Source organism: Artemia franciscana, chromosome 6, assembly GCF_032884065.1.
Source record: "Artemia franciscana chromosome 6, ASM3288406v1, whole genome shotgun sequence".
In the NCBI taxonomy this organism is placed as follows: domain Eukaryota; kingdom Metazoa; phylum Arthropoda; class Branchiopoda; order Anostraca; family Artemiidae; genus Artemia; species Artemia franciscana.
The window spans coordinates 4566833-4584656 of NC_088868.1; the positions used below are offsets into that span (position 1 = coordinate 4566833).

General features: G+C 33.7%; 1 protein-coding gene across 4 annotated transcripts in view; it reads left to right on the top strand.

The window, feature by feature from the left end:
- LOC136027927 (alpha-2-macroglobulin-like protein 1) overlaps window positions 1-17824 on the top strand; it is a 177933-nt gene that overhangs the window by 106679 nt on the left and 53430 nt on the right. For 2 of the 4 annotated variants that reach the window (XM_065705378.1, XM_065705380.1), the window contains exons 14-16: window positions 543-625; window positions 4854-5113; window positions 16099-16327. In XM_065705378.1, coding sequence (XP_065561450.1) covers window positions 543-625; window positions 4854-5113; window positions 16099-16327 — 572 coding nt within the window. Of the gene's footprint in view, window positions 1-542; window positions 626-4853; window positions 5114-6776; window positions 7013-16098; window positions 16328-17824 lie in introns of all 4 variants that reach the window. The other 2 variants (XM_065705379.1, XM_065705381.1) reach the window with 1 other exon arrangement.

Here is a 17824-nt window from a genome sequence, read left to right on the forward strand (position 1 = left end):
GGGCTTGTAGCTTTGGATGAGTAACATTAAACTTATGAACCTTATATATTTGAAATGAGCATAAAAATGCAATTCTTTTGTTGTATCTACTGCTGTTGAAATTCCTTTTTTTTAAGTTTCGGTTACTATTGGACTGAGTCGCTCCTTACGTACAGTTGGTTACTAAGAAGTGTTAGAAACTTTATGTAGAGAGGTGCGCTCTATAAAATTGGAAAGCTAATTCAAAAATACAAGTTTCTGTATTCTTAATACAAATTTATGCTGAAAGGCATTCTCTTTAAATTTAAAGAGCCACAATTTACCTGTTCTAGAATCAACACTACCCTAATTAAATAATACCAATCGTTAAACTAGAGTTGAACCATTAAATTATTACTAAACACTTCAAACTATAAAATACAATATAGTTGAAATATATTTTATAACTAAAATATGCAAATACAAATTATAATAAAAATGATTTTAAAATGTAATGAAATATGAATAAAAGCATAAAATATAGTAAAATTGGATATTTCTAAGACGATTACAATTTTTTTTAGATGACACAGACTTACGCAAGAGACGATCATTCGGATGGTATGGTAGCACTACCCTTCATCAGGAGGCTGTTGCTGCTTTTGATGTAAGTTTTAGTTTGCCTAAACATGTATTTAAAACGAACAAATTTGATAAAATACTAATTATTTGTTAATTTTATTACATTAAAATTTTATGTTTTTATCATATTAATATAAGCACATGTTATATATATTCCCAATGTGTAAATACAAATTTAATATATGATTAAAATAAAAGACTGGTATTTAAATTGGGATTCTATTTACAAATAAAAAAAATGATAAAAACAAAGCCTTATAAAATCTCCAAGGGAATAAAACGAATAAAAAACCAAAAAGACTGACCGCATTAACTGCTAACTGTAGTGTTATTTTGCAACAAAATAATTAAGTCCAGTTTAATTTTTAAATTTAAAACCCAGTAACTTTTACGGTTTCATGCAGGTAGCTGGTATTGTTTATCTGAATATTAATTGTATATATATATATATATATATATATATATATATATATATATATATATATATATATATATATATTGATTAGGCTGTTTTAGTTTTATATATATTATTTTAATTTCAGATTCCATTTGTTGTTTTAAAATTTTTTCCCCTCTCTCTCTCATTTTTTTGTCTCGCTTGTTTGTTTCTCTTCTTTTTCTTCATTCTGGTCATAGACTCGTTTGTCGTTTTCAGATTTATTTTTTTGTTTTATGATTAAAACATTTTACAAATAAATGAACTGCTTTATAAATAGTTATCATTTTGGCTTTTAGAGAAAAATGTTTAGAATTTAAGTTTTTTTTTTATTTGGAATTTCCTCCAAAATCAAGATATGTAAAAGCAAAGCCAACGTAGTTTTAAAAAAATATTTTGAAAACAAAGTTTTCAAAGCAACGATTTAAAAAAGAGAGCCTATAAAAATGACTAAATGAAATGTATATATAGATGAATTACAAAGAAACGAGATTATGGTTATTTTAATGGATAAAAAGATCACCTGTGGATTATAATGTCTTTTATACTCTCCATTATTTGTTTTACGAAAATAACCCTTCCTTTTGAAAGACTCATTGTGTGAAAAAACTATATGCTTACAGGACACTGTACAGAAAATATAAGAATTTTGTAATTTTTCAAAGAAATTTTGTGCATTTATTTTGTATCTGGTATTGTAATTATCTACTTTTTTGGTTTTTGGTAAAAGTGCGGGCATCAAAATGGAACACTTTGCTTCCGTGGACTCGTTTTAGGTCCATATGTTATTGAAAAGTGCCTTTATTTTTTCCCCCAAATCGTAAAATTTTTTGGTCCGTATCACATTTTTGTCAATGTTGCCATGTTAAACCGTTAGAATTAATTAGTGAAATTTGACAACGTTTTTTGCTCGTAGACATTCAAACATCAAAAATCTGCTGATTCCCAAAGACAAAAGCATATTTATAAAAAGCTACAATTTCTTAATCTGTTCCGTACCATATATTTTTGCCTTATTTTTGCCAGTTTTTGTCACATTTTTGTCGATGTTGCCATGTTAAACCGTTAAAATAATTTAGAAAACCTAATTAGTCAAATTTGGCAACGTTTTCGCTCATAAAAATTTGAACATTAACAATTTGATGATTCCCAAAGACAACTACAACCTTCTAAAAAAGCTACGATTTCTTAAGCTCTTCGGTGTCATATATTTTTGCCTTAATTTGTCTAGTTTTTGTCACATTTTTGTCAATTTTGCTATTTTAAACCGTTAAAATAATTAGTTAAAATTTGACAACGTTTTTTGCTCGTAAAAATTCAAACTTCAACAATCTGCTGATTCTCAAAGACAATTGCACATTTCTAAAAAGCTACAATTTCTTAAGCTGTTCCGCACCATCCGTTTTTGCCTTATTTTTGCTAGTTTTTTGCACTCGTTCCTTTTTTTTATTGGATTCCGCTACTACCGACAACTTCATAATTGCTTACGGGGGAAGTTAAATTTGTTTAAATAAATAAATAATACTATAGTTAAATATATAATATAGTTAAATATTTTTTTTTTTATTTGGATTCCGCTACTACCAAAAACTTCATAATTGCTTACGGGGGAAGTAAAATTTGGTTAAATGAATAAATATAAATATAGTTAAATAAATAATATAAATAATAAATAAATAACAGTGAAATAACTTTTTTATTTGGATTCCCCTACTAATATAAACTTCATAATTGCTTACGGGGGAAGGTAAATTTAGTTAAATAAATAAATAATAATATAGTTAAATAAATAACATAAATAATAAATAAACAACATAGTTAAATAATTTTTTTATGGATTCCACCCCTACCAAAAACATCATAATTGCTTACGGGGGAAGTGAATTCCCAAATTTTATGATTTTTTAAAGATAAATGTAGTTTCGTATATTCTACTTAACCTGTTTAAACGACACGTTGTTATTTCCCTTTTTTGGTATTTTAAAAAGGAAATCGGATAATTTGGTCTTTAATAGCCACGCTCCTGTTTCATTTTTTGGAGGGGGAATAGGGTAAGGGAGTGAGTTTTCCTGATGTTTTATTGTTTCTGTCCCTTTTTGTTTTCAAAGTACATCAGAAATGAAATAAAGATATGATAACGACTTGACTTTTAATTAGGACTCTGGATGTTAAAAAAAAACAACTAACAAATAAAACCTTTGAATATATTGAATTCTCCTCTGGAACTCTTTGTTAACGGAGAAAGCAGGGATAAAAATAGACTTAACAGTTAGAACACACTAAAACATCACTGAAAAACGTGATAAGAAACACAAACAGTAAAAAAACAAAAAAAAAAAAAAAACTCATTTCAGGCAAACTACTATTATTGTATTTGAAAGTCTGGTACGAGGATTCAAATACAACCCAAGTTTTAAAATTGGTGTAACCCTCATATGAAAGTATAGGGACTAACCAAGTAAGTTTTTTTGCGCGGCTAAAAAAAATTAAAGAAGTTTCCAAGATCCTGAGAAAGAGTTCTAGACACCAAGAGACTTCTAAAAGTTTACAGTCTTATGGAGGAGTGTGGGGGGGTTGTATATGCTTGTATGTTGAAATTGAAATGTAAAATATCTTTCAAAAAGTATTAAGTCTGTCTTTCAAGCTACCTAAATTATTTAAAATCGTTGACCTACATTTTTATACGTTTTAGAAAGACGGCTATAATGAATTAATGAATTTACGGACTTAGCTCAGTGTGACATAGTAACTGAATAATAGACTACATATCCCAACAGAGAGCCTAGCTTGTTTTCATTGGGTGCTATAAAAATAATAATTTGAAAGAAATGCAAATGAATAAATAAAAAATCAAGCCACAAAGCCAGAAAAGGAAAAACTGAATAAAAGAACAAAGCTGGAAAAGAAAAAAGAAGAGGAGACTGGACAAATTCCTTTAACCTTGGAGATTAGCTCCATATCTTTTTGCATTGTCTAATGTTACAGCCACACAAGGGAGAAATCTACGTTACCCCAAAAATCTACCATACCCAGCGAGGAAAAACCGAAAATATTCAAGCCTAACCCTCTTAAAGTGTGTGAATGCCAGAAGAAGTGTCCTACTATAAACAAAGCAGAAAAAAAAGACACGTTGATAAGACATTGTTTTGTTGTTAGCAGCAGTAAAACTTAGATTGGTTTCCGCTTCGCATTCTGGCCCTGCTCTATACTCGCCCTCAAAGCACCTGAAAGCACTTAGATTAAAAGAGGAAGTCTTTTTCTCCATTAAATGCACAGGCAGAGTCTGCATAGACTTAATCACCTGCAACAATTTTGAATGAGCCAATAATCGTAGAGCGATTAAGCGTGAGTGGTCTTAGAACAAGAATTTTGAATTAGGATCAGAAGCCAGATTCAGAGCAGCTAACGTCTTGCTTTTAAATCGAAACCATAATGTTCAATCAGAAATCAGCGGAGGAATGTTGGAAGTAATGTTGTGAACCATAAAGTTATAAATCAGAATCAGAGCCGTTAACATCTTGCGTTGAAATCACAACCAAACTTTCAAATCAGGAGGTTAGGAAGATTCTCAAAAGAAACCCTTTCAACAGGGCCAAAGATCAGAATTGGAGGCACTCTCTTTGAATGTCGAAGTTGGACCCAAACGTGGAATCAGAAAAGATCTTTAAAAGCAGTTTTGGTAACAGGATGAGAACAAAAAGTCAGAGTGTTGAAATGATCCTTAAAAATAGCTTTTTTGACCGTCTAGACTAGTTCTTTCAAAATCCTCGAATTTCTGAAATTATCGTAAGGATTCTAAATTTTTTGTACGTTTTAGAAAGCCGGATTATTTGTTATTACGAACAAGAAAACTGAGATTCGTCCATGTTTTCCCGCACGACTTGATGGTCATGCTAAGATGAGAAAGTCTTATTATCGCGGCAAGATACATGATTTCGATCGCAGAACAGCGTTGACATTGGATCGGTCATCCACTATAAATTTAGATCAAACCGAAATTGTTGAAGGACTAACTTCGAGTGTTGAAACCAGAACTTTTTTCCCAGAAACATGGCTATGGCAATTGTTTAACCTTAAGTAAGAAATTGACAAAGGGCTCGTTTCACATGTTCTTTTTTTTTGCACAAGTGTGTGATTTTTTGTACCAGCATCATTTGATGTATTGCACCATTTTTTTCGGGGAAAATTTTGAGGTGTCATTTTATTTTTGTTTCTTGCTTTCTGTTTTCTAAGCTCTTTCGTGGGGTTGCCATAAACAAGTTTTTCAAGGATCTTTCCCCCTATGGGAATGGATTCAAAGTGTCCTAAACCAACAAGTAATTAACACAGATTCGAAAGGACAAACTTGTACATTATTTTTCAAGTTTTTTAGACATTTAGACAGAGAGAACTCTGAAGTCCTCTTGATCTAATAAGAAAATATGCCCAAATAATTGTAATAAATAGTTCATCAGGTGCTGAGAAAGTGCTTCACTCCCAAGAGGGGATCGGACGGGTTTAACATGTTGTCCCAGAGGAAAAATAGCGTATGCCCAAAATGATCTTAATAAATAGTGTTGTATAGAAGATCGGTCCACTCCCAGAGCAAGATTGGCCGGCTTGAGCCTGTCCTTCATATGAACCAAGGCAGTACGCCCAAAATAACCTGAAGAAAATTTCTGTTAAGGGGATAAAAAATTGATCTGCTCCTGAGGGAGTAAAAAGGCGTGAGTCTTCAATGCATTACTTATTATTTTTTACTCCTCAGAGTCAAGTCAATAGAAGGGGTGATTGTACAAACTATAAGTGAGGCTCATTCGAGTACTGTTTATAAGACTCAAAAGTGAACGAAGGGTGACCAGACCCCCCATCCATGTCCTTTTCACCCCCCTTTCCCCCAAATATGTTCGGTTTAATATTTGAGATAGCCATTTCGTTGAAAATAGTCTAAAGATAAAATAACTATGCCTCTAGGGAAAACGTGACCCCTTCCGCCATAGACGTCGGGGCAAAGAAAGGGGTATGTTTGATTCTAAGTCTCCAAAAGGCTTTAGGTATTAACATGGACTTTTGAAATGCATTTGAGGGTGAAAAAAAAAAAAAAACACAAAACAGATACGCCTTTTTTGTCAAAAAGGCGTATAATCAATATCTCAGCAAACGCTTAGGATATTCAATTGAAACTCTGAGCATGTTGAGGGGAACACTGAAAAGTGATCTCTTCACTTTCACTCTCTTCACTAATTTGTGTTGCCCCCTCAACACTGACAAAAGCTTAGAGTTCCTAAGGAATTCCTAAGATGCCCAGTTATATAGTTTTGGGTAGCAGCAGGCTCCACATTTAAATGAGAAGAAGCATGGGTTAATGTCTTAACTCTCACAGACGAAAAATGTCGTCGAAACGCAGCAACAATGTAGCAACACTGGTGAACTTGTGCTATTGCCAGAAAACCTTGATAAAAATGACACAACCGAAAGATAAATCTTTTACAATCGTAGTTTTTTGGTATGATTAGACCCAAATTTAGTCGAGGAGGTGCAATGTATTTTGATTTTGTTGGCACTTCAAATCATGCAAATCCTTTCATATGATCTTTTCCTACTTCTATCAAGGACGTTCTGCCTCTCCAAGAATGCAGAATAACATATAGATGCAGTTATGTAGGTAACGTAATAGATGGTAGCAAAATATTGATAACACAATAAAGTTATAGATTGTTTTAGTCCTAAAAACTGGAAAAAGTAAATTTGTTTTTGTTAGGAAACTGGACTTTTTGTGTTATCTGACGTAGAATTACAAAACAGGCCATGCCTCAAAATTGAATATTCACTTGACATTTATCCTGTGGCTGAAGAATATTCGCTTATCTTTCCCTTGAGTGCGAACAGGGATATTCCCAGCCCACAAGCTCTCTACTCTACTGATGACAGTGAATCTGGCGTTGAAGTTAGGAGCTACTTTCCTGAGACCTGGCTTTGGGATAGCTTTAGTCTTGAGTAAGCGTATTTTACTTCATGCTTTCTGCCCTATCTTATGCTATCTTTTGCACTTTAGTCTCATCTTTTTCTTTTGACACCAAGGACTTTTATGCTTTTTAAATGTGCTTGAAATAAAAGAATAAATAATATTTAAGTTTGTGTGACAACTGTGACGTGTAAAATTAGGCGTCTGTCAATTAACATACAATATAAAAAAAAATCAATAGCTATCCAGCGGAACTATCTATCACTATATTGATCATGTTGTCACACCAAAACATTTCACCAACAACATGACTTGTTGCTTTTTAAACGTGCTTATAATAAAAAGAATAAAATTCATTTGAGCTTGTGCAGTGATTAGGATCAATAACGTGCCTGTAAGTTAACGTACAAAATAAGAAAAATCACTTCTGCTCCAGGGGAAGTTTCTTGAACTAATTTGCGGATGTTGTCTCACAAAAATACTCGACTAACAAAATGGACTTTAATATGCCTACGAATAGAAAGCGTCAAAGTATTCGAAAAGTTATTATAGATAAGCAATTATATATTCAAATGAAATAAATTATAGAAACTTGATTCCTTGAAATTGTGTTTTAAATAATGACGAAAAGCCGATCTGAATTCAAGCTTCATGTCTAACTGAAATCTCATATTCGATGCCTGGCTTACTAAATTTGCTTGTGGTACCAATGACACCAAACTGGAATCTAAACTGCAAAGCTAGATTGGAAAATATTGTGCAACAGTTTTCTTGATTATATAAAAATAAGTGTTGGTTAGACATCATTACATTTTTGCCAGTATATTTACTTTGCTCCTTTGATTTAACGCTTCTATTATATAGGTGTTTCGGCTCTTATATTTTCGCTTATATATCTTATATATAAATATTTTATATATATATTTATATATATATATATACTAGCTGTTGGGGTGGCGCTTCGCGCCACCCCAACACCTAGTTGGTGGGGGCGCTTCGCGCCCCCCCCCCCAAGCCCCCCCGCGCGCGTAAGTCGTTACGTGCCATATTAGTTACGCGCCATTGTAGTTGTGTCCCTATGTCCCACCTGTGAATATAGATATATATATATATATATATATATATATATATATATATATATATATATATATATATATATATATATATATATATATATAGCTATATTTATTTATATATATAGCTATATTTAATTCTTCATAATAATTTTCATTTTCCTTTCTTCCTCCAGGTTTATATATATATATATATATATATATGTATATATATATATATATATATATATATATATATGTATATGTATGTATATATATATATATATATATATATATATATTAAAAGTTGATTTGAGGCTGAAATTATTGAAGTTGATTTGAGGCTTCTTGTATTCCACAATCTTGCAGTAACAAGAAAAAAAGAAATGTAAAATAAATCACTACTCCTTGTAATGGAAAAAACGAAAAGTTGTTTGCATAAAAGAAAATGTAAAGTATGGCTTCAAAGGCAGCACAAACGTTTTTAACGTGGAATAATTTGAAGCATAGTCAAATAATCTTAAATGTGGTAGTAGGTCATTCGGAGCAAACAATTCAAATATTGAATTGACTCAAATCAGAACTAGTATTTCATAAGTACATGACTTAAATACTTTAAACTCGATAAGAAGGAAGGTAAAAGAACATAAGTTCTGACTGAATGTCAAATACTGAAGAAATAACAACTTTTAAGGTTCGTATAAAGAGACTCGCAAATGAACGGATTCGCCCCAGATTTCAGGAGAGATAAAATGCATTGGGAGTGCAATATGGAGTCAAATGCTCCAGATATTTCGAGTGCACAAGCAAATAATTTTTTTTTGAGTACTCATACTGACGAAGAATTGAAAGAAGTGTACCTTGAGCATTCTGAACACCAAGGCCTCTGCGGAACCCGAACTGATTGTCCCCCATATTTGCTCTATCATAAACCTGGTCAAAAATATTTTTTTCTAAAAGCTTCCCAAGAATCGAAAAAACTGTAATAGGCCTTTAAGAAGAACAAACAGAAGTGTCTTTACGTCGTTTTGGAATACAAGAAGTTGGGCCCTCACAAAATGACTTTGGTACAGAATTCTGAGACAAAGCAGCTTGAACTATTAAAGAAAGATGTAAGAAAAGCTTGGGAGAGCCATGCTTCAATCTTTCGGACATGGTCCCACGAAGACCCGCAGACTTCCCAGATTTCAGAAGTCGTACCCGGTTTTCAATATCATAATTTCAGGTGGAGGAGGAAGAAGGCCCCTCAAATGTACACTCAGCAGGGCCAACTGCCGTGTTCACGCGTCAGATGAGTTACAAACCTTCTCCCAGTAATGGGTTAAATTGCATGGTGAAGCAGAACACCATCGTGGGAGGATCCTCTATAGGAGGACAACTGCGGCAGGGCGTAAGATCCAGATTTATGGACAACGGCCTCTGTAAAGGGCTGCCTCGACCCTTTCGGGGTACCTGCAAGACTGGGAAACTTGCGGTCAATTTTTCCCACTTGAGGAGTGGCGCCCCTCGAGGAAATTATAGCCTAGTAAACAACACAGCACTCGTACGGGATTCTGATTATTGGATAATTTTCTGGGCTTGGTTTGTTTTGATGGGCGTTTTCGGGCTGAAAAACCTCTTCCTAGCTAATTTATCTACTATGGGCTGCCTCCCCGTAGTAGCATAATATTTGTAGGCATGAATATATAATGAGTCGGAGGTAATAGGCTTGGGACTGTCTGTGCAGGATTTCGACTCTTGTTGATAGAAGAGCATCGCCAAGTGCTGAAAACCATGTTGTGACCAAGATGGGCCCAGGATTGCACAAAGCCTCCAACTTACTGGAGGTCCCAGGGACTTCTTGCTGTCCGGTTCTAAGCCGGCTTAAGCGCTTCGGTGTAGACTTGAGAAGATATGTTGGTCCCCATCCTGCACTGGTATCCGGGATCACTGCTTTTCTTGAGGCCAAAATAATTTCAAAGATTTAAAGAACATGAAAATTGGAACTTGGAATGTTACGACGTTAAAAAATGACTATCGCATCGACATTTTGACTGACGAATTCAGACGGTTTGAACTGGATTTATTAGGAGTTTCAGAAACTCATATCCCAGGGGTAGGAAGCATGAAATTAGGTGACATAGAATTTGTTTACTCAGGAAGGAAGGATGGGGTACATAGACAGGGAGTAGGGCTCATGATGAATAAGGAAGCTGCTAAGTCTTGTTTAGGCTGGGAAGGTATTAATAATAGAATACTAATTGCTCATTTTATGACTAAAAAGTTTAGGGTATCAGTTATAGTAGTATATGCCCCCATTGAACCAACTGATGGAGATACTAGTGACTCAGATGAATTTTACTTACAGTTACAGGAGCAAATAGACAGGGTACCAGGTAGAAATATGGTGTTTTTGCTAGGAGATTTTAATGCCCAGGTTGGTAGAAATAGGGATAGATGGTATCCTAGCCTAGGTAATTTTGGTGTAGGAAAAGAAAACAGTAATGGCTATAGGCTTTTGCAATTTTGTAGGTATAACAACCTAGTTATAACCAATACGGTGTTTGGTCACAAAATGGCCCATAAGTTGACATGGTATTCACGTGATGGTAAGACAGCAAACCTTATTGATTATGTTATTGTAAACAGAAGACTAGCAGGATCAATACAAGATACTAGGGTGTATAGGAGTGCCGTTATTGATGTTAAAAGTAAAGATCACCATCTAGTAGTGTCTAAGGTTAATTTAAAGCTGAAATTTCGGAAGAGTAACTCCCTCCCGGAAAGTTATGATGTTGGTAGACTTCAGGATGAAAATTTGAGAAAAAAATTCCAGGAACAGTTGAGTACTAAACTTGAGGGTTTAAAATTTGACAATGTGGAAGATGGATGGAATAATTTCAGAAAAACAATTTGTGAAGTTGCTGATGGTGTCCTAGGGAAGAGTGCTAAGACAGCAACTAGGAATATTAGTGAAAAAGCTTTAGGTTTAATAGAGAGTAGAAGGGGTTTGTATAAGAATTATCTGAGCGATAGGTCGTATGAAAACAAAAGGAATGTAAAGAAAGTGGAGAAAGCATTACAATATGAACTAAGGAGATGTGAAATGGAGGCGATGGATAAAATTGCTGAGGATCTGGAAGATGCGGCTAGACGGCATAATAGTAAAATATTATACTGGCATGTTAATAAATTGAAAGGGAGTAGCCGATCCGGACTAGTCCCAGTTAAAGATAGAAATGGGGTCACAATTAGTGATAAGGAAAAAGTTAAAGAAAGATGGGTGGAACATTTTGAGAATGTGCTAAACCGAGATACAGTTGCAGGAAAAGATATAGATGAAAATGAAAAAGTTTGTGATACCTTGGATGTGAAGGAAGATTTGTTTAGTGAGGAAGAATTAGCGACAGTACTAGAAGGATTAAAAAATAATAAGGCCCCAGGTGCTGATAGTATGATTAATGAGTTCCTTAAATATGGTGGCTCTGAGGTTAGGAATAAGCTACTGAAGATTATGAACATGATTTTTGAAAAAGGGGAAGTACCCAATGATTTTAGGAAAACCTTAATTAAACCACTGTATAAGAAAGGTGACAAGAGTGAATGTCGGAATTATCGAGGCATTAGTCTGGTCTCTGTAGGTAGCAAATTACTGAGTAATATGATACTTTTTAGACTGAGACATGCTGTAGACAAAGTTTTAAGGGAAGAACAATGCGGTTTTAGAAAAGGTAGAGGATGTGTCGACCATGTTTTCACTCTTAGGTTAATAATTGAGAAGTCCCTTCGTTGTCAAACACCTTTGGTCCTTAGTTTTATCGATTATGAGCAAGCTTTTGATTCTGTTGATAGAACAGCGTTAACAAAGGTCTTATCGTTATATGGTATACCAGAAAAATACATTAAAGTGATTTGCGCTATGTATGAGAATAATACTGCTGCGGTTAAGGTAGGAAATGAGGTTAGCAACTGGTTTTGTATTAAATCAGGAGTTAAGCAGGGTTGTGTTCTATCCCCCTTTATATGGATCATTTTGATGGACTTCGTCTTAAGGAGCACAGGAAAGGCAATTGGAGACCATGGAATCAAATGGGGAGGAAGAACGCTCCTGGACTTAGATTATGCTGATGATTTAAGCATATTAGATGAAAGTGTGAGCAAAATGAATGAATTTTTAGAGGTTTTACGAGTTCAGGGTGCTAAAATAGGCTTGAAAATTAATGTTAAGAAGACTAAGTCACTAAGGTTAGGAATAAGTGAAGATGAACAGGTGACCTTAGGTAACGAAAAGATTGATCAGGTTGGGAGCTTCAGTTACCTTGGTAGTATTATTAGTAAAGATGGTGGGAGCAGTGAAGATGTTAAAAGTAGAATAGCTAAAGCTCAGGGTGTTTTTTCACAGTTAAAAAAAGTTTGGAAGAATAGAAAGATAAGCCTACAAACCAAGATTAGAATATTGGAAGCTACAGTGATGACAGTGGTCAAATATGGCTCTGAAGCATGGACACTCCGAAAAGCAGATGAAAATTTACTAGATGTTTTCCAGAGAAATTGCCTACGGATTGTTCTGGGTACCCGGCTGACTGACCGTATTTCAAACAGTAGGTTGTACGAAAAGTGTGGTTCAATCCCGCTTTCTGGGGCTATAATGAAAGAAAGGTTGAGATGGCTAGGCCACGTTCTACGGATGAAGGATGACAGATTACCGAAGATTGTCCTTTTTGGCCAACCGTCTGGGGCTACACGGAAAGCAGGTCGTCCTTGTCTGGGTTGGGAGGATGTCATAAATAAGGATTTAAAGGAAATGGGAACTTCCTGGGAGGGTGTAAAGAGGGAGGCTTTAAATAGATTAGGTTGGAGGAGGAGCGTGCGTAGCTGTGTTGGCCTCAGGCGGCTTGGTGCTGCAGTGAGTTATTAGTAGTAGTAGTATATATATATATATATATATATATGTTTTTAACTACGTAAAACTTGCGAATATACAACATTCTTTGCTGTCCCATTGTCTGTGCATATAAATAGATTTTCAGGTATACCGACTCTTGAACATGCAACATATAATGGTCCATGGGAAAACAATCCGTATTCAGATCTATACCTCATGATTCTAATGATTGCCCTTGAGCTTTGTTGATGGTGATTGCTAATCGACCATTCCCTGAGTCGCCATCGTCATTTATATATCCCCCTGTGCACCCCGGCGTCCCCTTTGTAGTTATGTCCCTGTGTCCCGGTCGTCATTTATATTCCCTGTGTCCCGGTCGTCATTTGTGTCCCGGTGTTCCAGTCTGTGATTTCTCTTTGAGTGTCCTGGGCGTCATTTATATTCCTTGTGTCCCGGTGTCCCGGTCGTCATTTATATCCCCCTGTGCCCCCCGGCGTCCCCATTGTAGTTGTGTCCCTGTGTCCCGGTCGTCATTTATATTCCCTGTGTCCCGGTCGTCATTTGTATCCCGGTGTCCCGGTCTGTATATACATTCGTTTTTTAGTTTTGTTTTTCTCCTTTATTTTTTTCCTTTTTTCTTTTTTTTCTTTTTTAGTTTATTTAGATTTTTAGATTTTTTAGTTTTTTTATTAGTTTTTAGTTTTTTTGTAGTTTTTACCATTTTTTTAGTTTTTTTAGTTTTTTTTTTTACTTATGTCCTGGTCGTCATTTATACTCCCTGTGTCCCGGTCGTCATTTGTGTCTCGGTGCTTTGTTGATTGCTAATTTATATTATATTTATATTTATATTTTTTATATTTATTAATATTTTTTTAGTTTTCTTTTTCTCTTATTTTTCAGTTTTTTTTTCCTTTTTTTTTAGTTTTTTCTTTTTTAGTTTTTAGTTTTTTTTGTTTTTTACCTTTTTTTTAGTTTTTTTAGTTTTTTAGCTTTTTTAGTTTTTTTATTAGTTTTTAGTTTTTTTTTTTAGTTTTTGCCTTTTTTTAGTTTTTTCAGTTTTTTTTTTAGTTTTTAGTTTTTTACCTTTTTTTAGTTTTTTTTAGTTTTTTAGGTTTTTTAGTTTTTTTTTCTTTTTATTTTTTTTTTGTAGTTTTTACCTTTTTTAGTTTTTTTTCTTCTTTTGTATTAGTGTGAAATAATTCAGAAGTCATATGCGGACAAACACGACGTCACTCGACAGACAGACAGACAGACATAACCCACAAACAACTTATTTTTATATATATTTATTCATATTTTTTTAGTTTTCTTTTTCTCTTTTATTTTTCAGTTTTTTCCTTTTTTTTAGTTTTTTTCTTTTTTAGTTTTTAGTTTTTTTTTAGTTTTTTAGCTTTTTTAGTTTTTTTATTAGTTTTTATTTTTTTTGTAGTTTTTGCCTTTTTTTTATTTTTTTTCAGTTTTTTTTTTAGTTATTGATTTTTACCTTTTTTTAGTTTTTTTTTAGTTTTTTAGCTTTTTTAGTTTTTTTTTCTTTTTAGTTTTTTTTTGTAGTTTTTACCTTTTTTAGTTTTTTTCTTCTTTTGTATTAGTGTGAAATAATTTAGTGTGACGTCACCTGATCCACAGATCCACAGATCCACACACAGACAACTTATTTTTATATATATATATAGATATATATATATATATATATATATATATATATATATATATATATATATATATATATATATATATATATATATATATATATATATATTTATATAAGCCGTCTCGGCGAATTGATTGGCGTGCTGATTCGAAATTTTTTTGTCCATGGAGTACGGGATCGATCCCGGACGTAGCCAGTTATTTGGTCTGGGACGGGGGTCAGTGGCGTGACTCTGCAAGCTCAGCCTGAGTCGACCCTGCTCTAAATGGGCACCTGGTGAAATCTGGGGAAGGTTAGAAGAAAGGTGTGCGCAAGTACAGGATGGTTGGACTCCAACCCTCCTCTTGCACTTCCTGGCTGAAGAGCCATGAAACGGAGATCAGCACCGGTTTGGACCTTAAGGGACCAGTGTCGTCTTACCTACTTACTACTTATATATATATATATATATATATATATATATATATATATATATATATATATATATATATATATATATATATATATATATATTATGTATATATGTCGTGATTACGACTAGATAAAAATTAATGAAAAGCTGTGCTTTAAAGCACAAATTTGTTTGTTTTTAAATTCAGAGGAAATTCAGACTACAAGCCAAATCTGGAACAAATGTCGTTCGAAATTATTAAAAAAAAAATTCTGTCAAAAGTTGTTTTGTGAATTCAAGGTACAATAAGCATACAATTTTTGAATGAGCTTGCATAAGAACTCAAAGGACAGTAAATATACAATTGAGGTTCCGATCAATTGCAGCTCTAAAATACTATAAGAAAAAAAATCTATAAAATTGTTGCTTAAATTCATGTTAAGAATTTTAAGAACATTAAATGCAGAATTCAAGTTTAGAACAAAACAATTTAAGTTTCGAACAATTATAGTTTGAAACCACAAGAAAAGCAATCCATTAAATGTTTTATTCATACCTCAAAATACATTTGCACATTTTTGGTGCAAACCACTAAATTAGATACTACGAAGATACTTTTATTTTAAAGTTGTATTCAGAATTGTAAATTTAAGTGTATACGCAGTTTAGTGTACATTTCAGATGGAAATGACTATAATTCGATATTAAGAGCTTGGTAATACGGGAGCCAGAGATCGAATCATGCTGCAGCAATGCACTGCAGGGCCGACGCAGGGACCTTCGTAGTCAAGAAGCGTCGTTAAAGCTTGTTTAGGTAAAAAATAATCCCGGTAGGCCTAAATTTAAATCAACTTATGAAAAGTGACGAGAATTAACCGCCAAAAACCAAAACAAGAAACGAAAAAAAATCAAATAAAAACCATTCGGTATCTCCCATTATGAATCCATCAAACCAAAAAAAAAACAACACAAAAAACAAAACAAAAAAACAACCAAAATTGTGGTCATTAAGCCCACAATTTAAGTTTAAATGACTGTAGTAGAAGTTTTGTCATGAAATAACCTCTTTCATAATTCGCTGATAACTTTTTGTGTCTTATGCATGTTTTTTTTTTATTCTTATTTTTCTTAGAACAATTTAATCCTTATTGTAATTATAGTGATAATGGCAACCATGTGCAGTATGTCGAAACTCCACATACAATCACAACCTGGACTGGTCGAACTCTATGTGTATCTCGAGATACAGGGTTTGGTATGTCTGCAAAAGCAGATTTGGAAGTGTTCCAACTCTTCTTTGTCGAACTTAATCTACCATATTCCGTCAAAAGAGGTGAAATTCTTACACTGAAAGTTTCTGCGTTTAATTATGCACAGTTTTCGTTGCCAGTAAGTTATTGTTTCTATCTTTTAGTTCTTTTAATTTTTTTAATTTAAGTAAGGTAATGTCTATTAAAATACTAAATGGTTTTCATTGCCTCTAATCCTTTTGATTTATTAATTCTTTTTAGATTCTAGTATTTGAAAAAACTATTATGAATATAAATGATTATTTGATAAAAAAAAAGCTTTTATTAATATTTTAAACTCTAATTTAATGGTTCTTTGAGCTTTTAGCTCCAAAGGCAGATCATTTGGATTAATAATCGTCTGAACATTGAACTGAAATTTAAACTTGATTGAAAAATTTGCTAATGTTAAGAGGCAGGTTTTTTATCAGGTCTTTATCAAAACATTAAAGACCAATCGCATTTAAATAAGACGTGAAGTTTAAGAAAAATAATTGTAAGTAATCAAGGCTCTTGCCTTCCAGTGCAAAATTACCCCTCCCCCCATTCCTGCCTAGTCTTAACCATACTAGCGTTTGAAATATTTTCTCTTCGTATTTATCCATTTTTGGAATTCAGTACTTTATCTGAAACTTCAGAGAATTCGCATTCTTATACTATTTAGGAGTTTCTCGAGAGCAATTTTTTTTTCTTTTTTTATATATTTATACTTTGAATTGGATTTTTATGACCTTTTGAATTTTGACTGATCATTCTAATTATGCGACTCAAGTTTTTAATTCCAATTGTAGCTATATTTTTGTAGTAAAATAAAGTCTAACCACGTCATTCAGTCCGTTAGGGAGAATTATGAAGAATGATTTGTCAATAATTCAGTTTTACTTTTAGTGTTACTTAAATGTTTTTTACGTAGCTCAACTGATTTGGGAATATTCTAGGGTACCACGACTGTAAAAAAAAAAAAAAGATTCCCCACAGAGACGTCTCAGGTTATTCACATCTGAAAAAATGTGATTTTTTCTAAGGTTGCTCCCAGGCTCCTTACCTTAGATCTGCTTGTGCTGCCAGACGCATCCAGGACATCCACAAGACTTCGTCAATCTTTTCTGAATTGGGCAGCTGCGTATATTTCTTCCCAATCGGGCTGAAGAGAAGCGTGCACGCTGCGCAGATAAGGCTGATATGTTCGTCGCAAAGTGTTCCAAGGTCTTCCCCGTCTTCGACTTACGTTTGGGTGCCAATATAAAGTGGATTTTGGGATCTGAGAGTCCTGCAATCGGAGAACATAGCCCAACTATCTCCACCTCCGAGCTCCAATGATGTCAGTCACCAAAGACTGGTTAGCAAGTTTGCGGACTTTTTTATTTGTGATTCTGTCTGGCCAGTGAATATTTAAAATTCTTCAAAGACAGTTTTTCTTGAATGTAAGGATTCTCTTCTCGTGTTGTTGGTTCAAACTCTAGGCTTCGGCTGCGTAAAGGAGGACCTGGATGACGTTACTGTTGAACAGGCGTAACTTAAGTCGGTTCGAGTAATTTTTCGGCTTTTATTTGCGCTTGAGCCTATTGAAGGCGGAGTTTGCCTGACCCATTTTGGT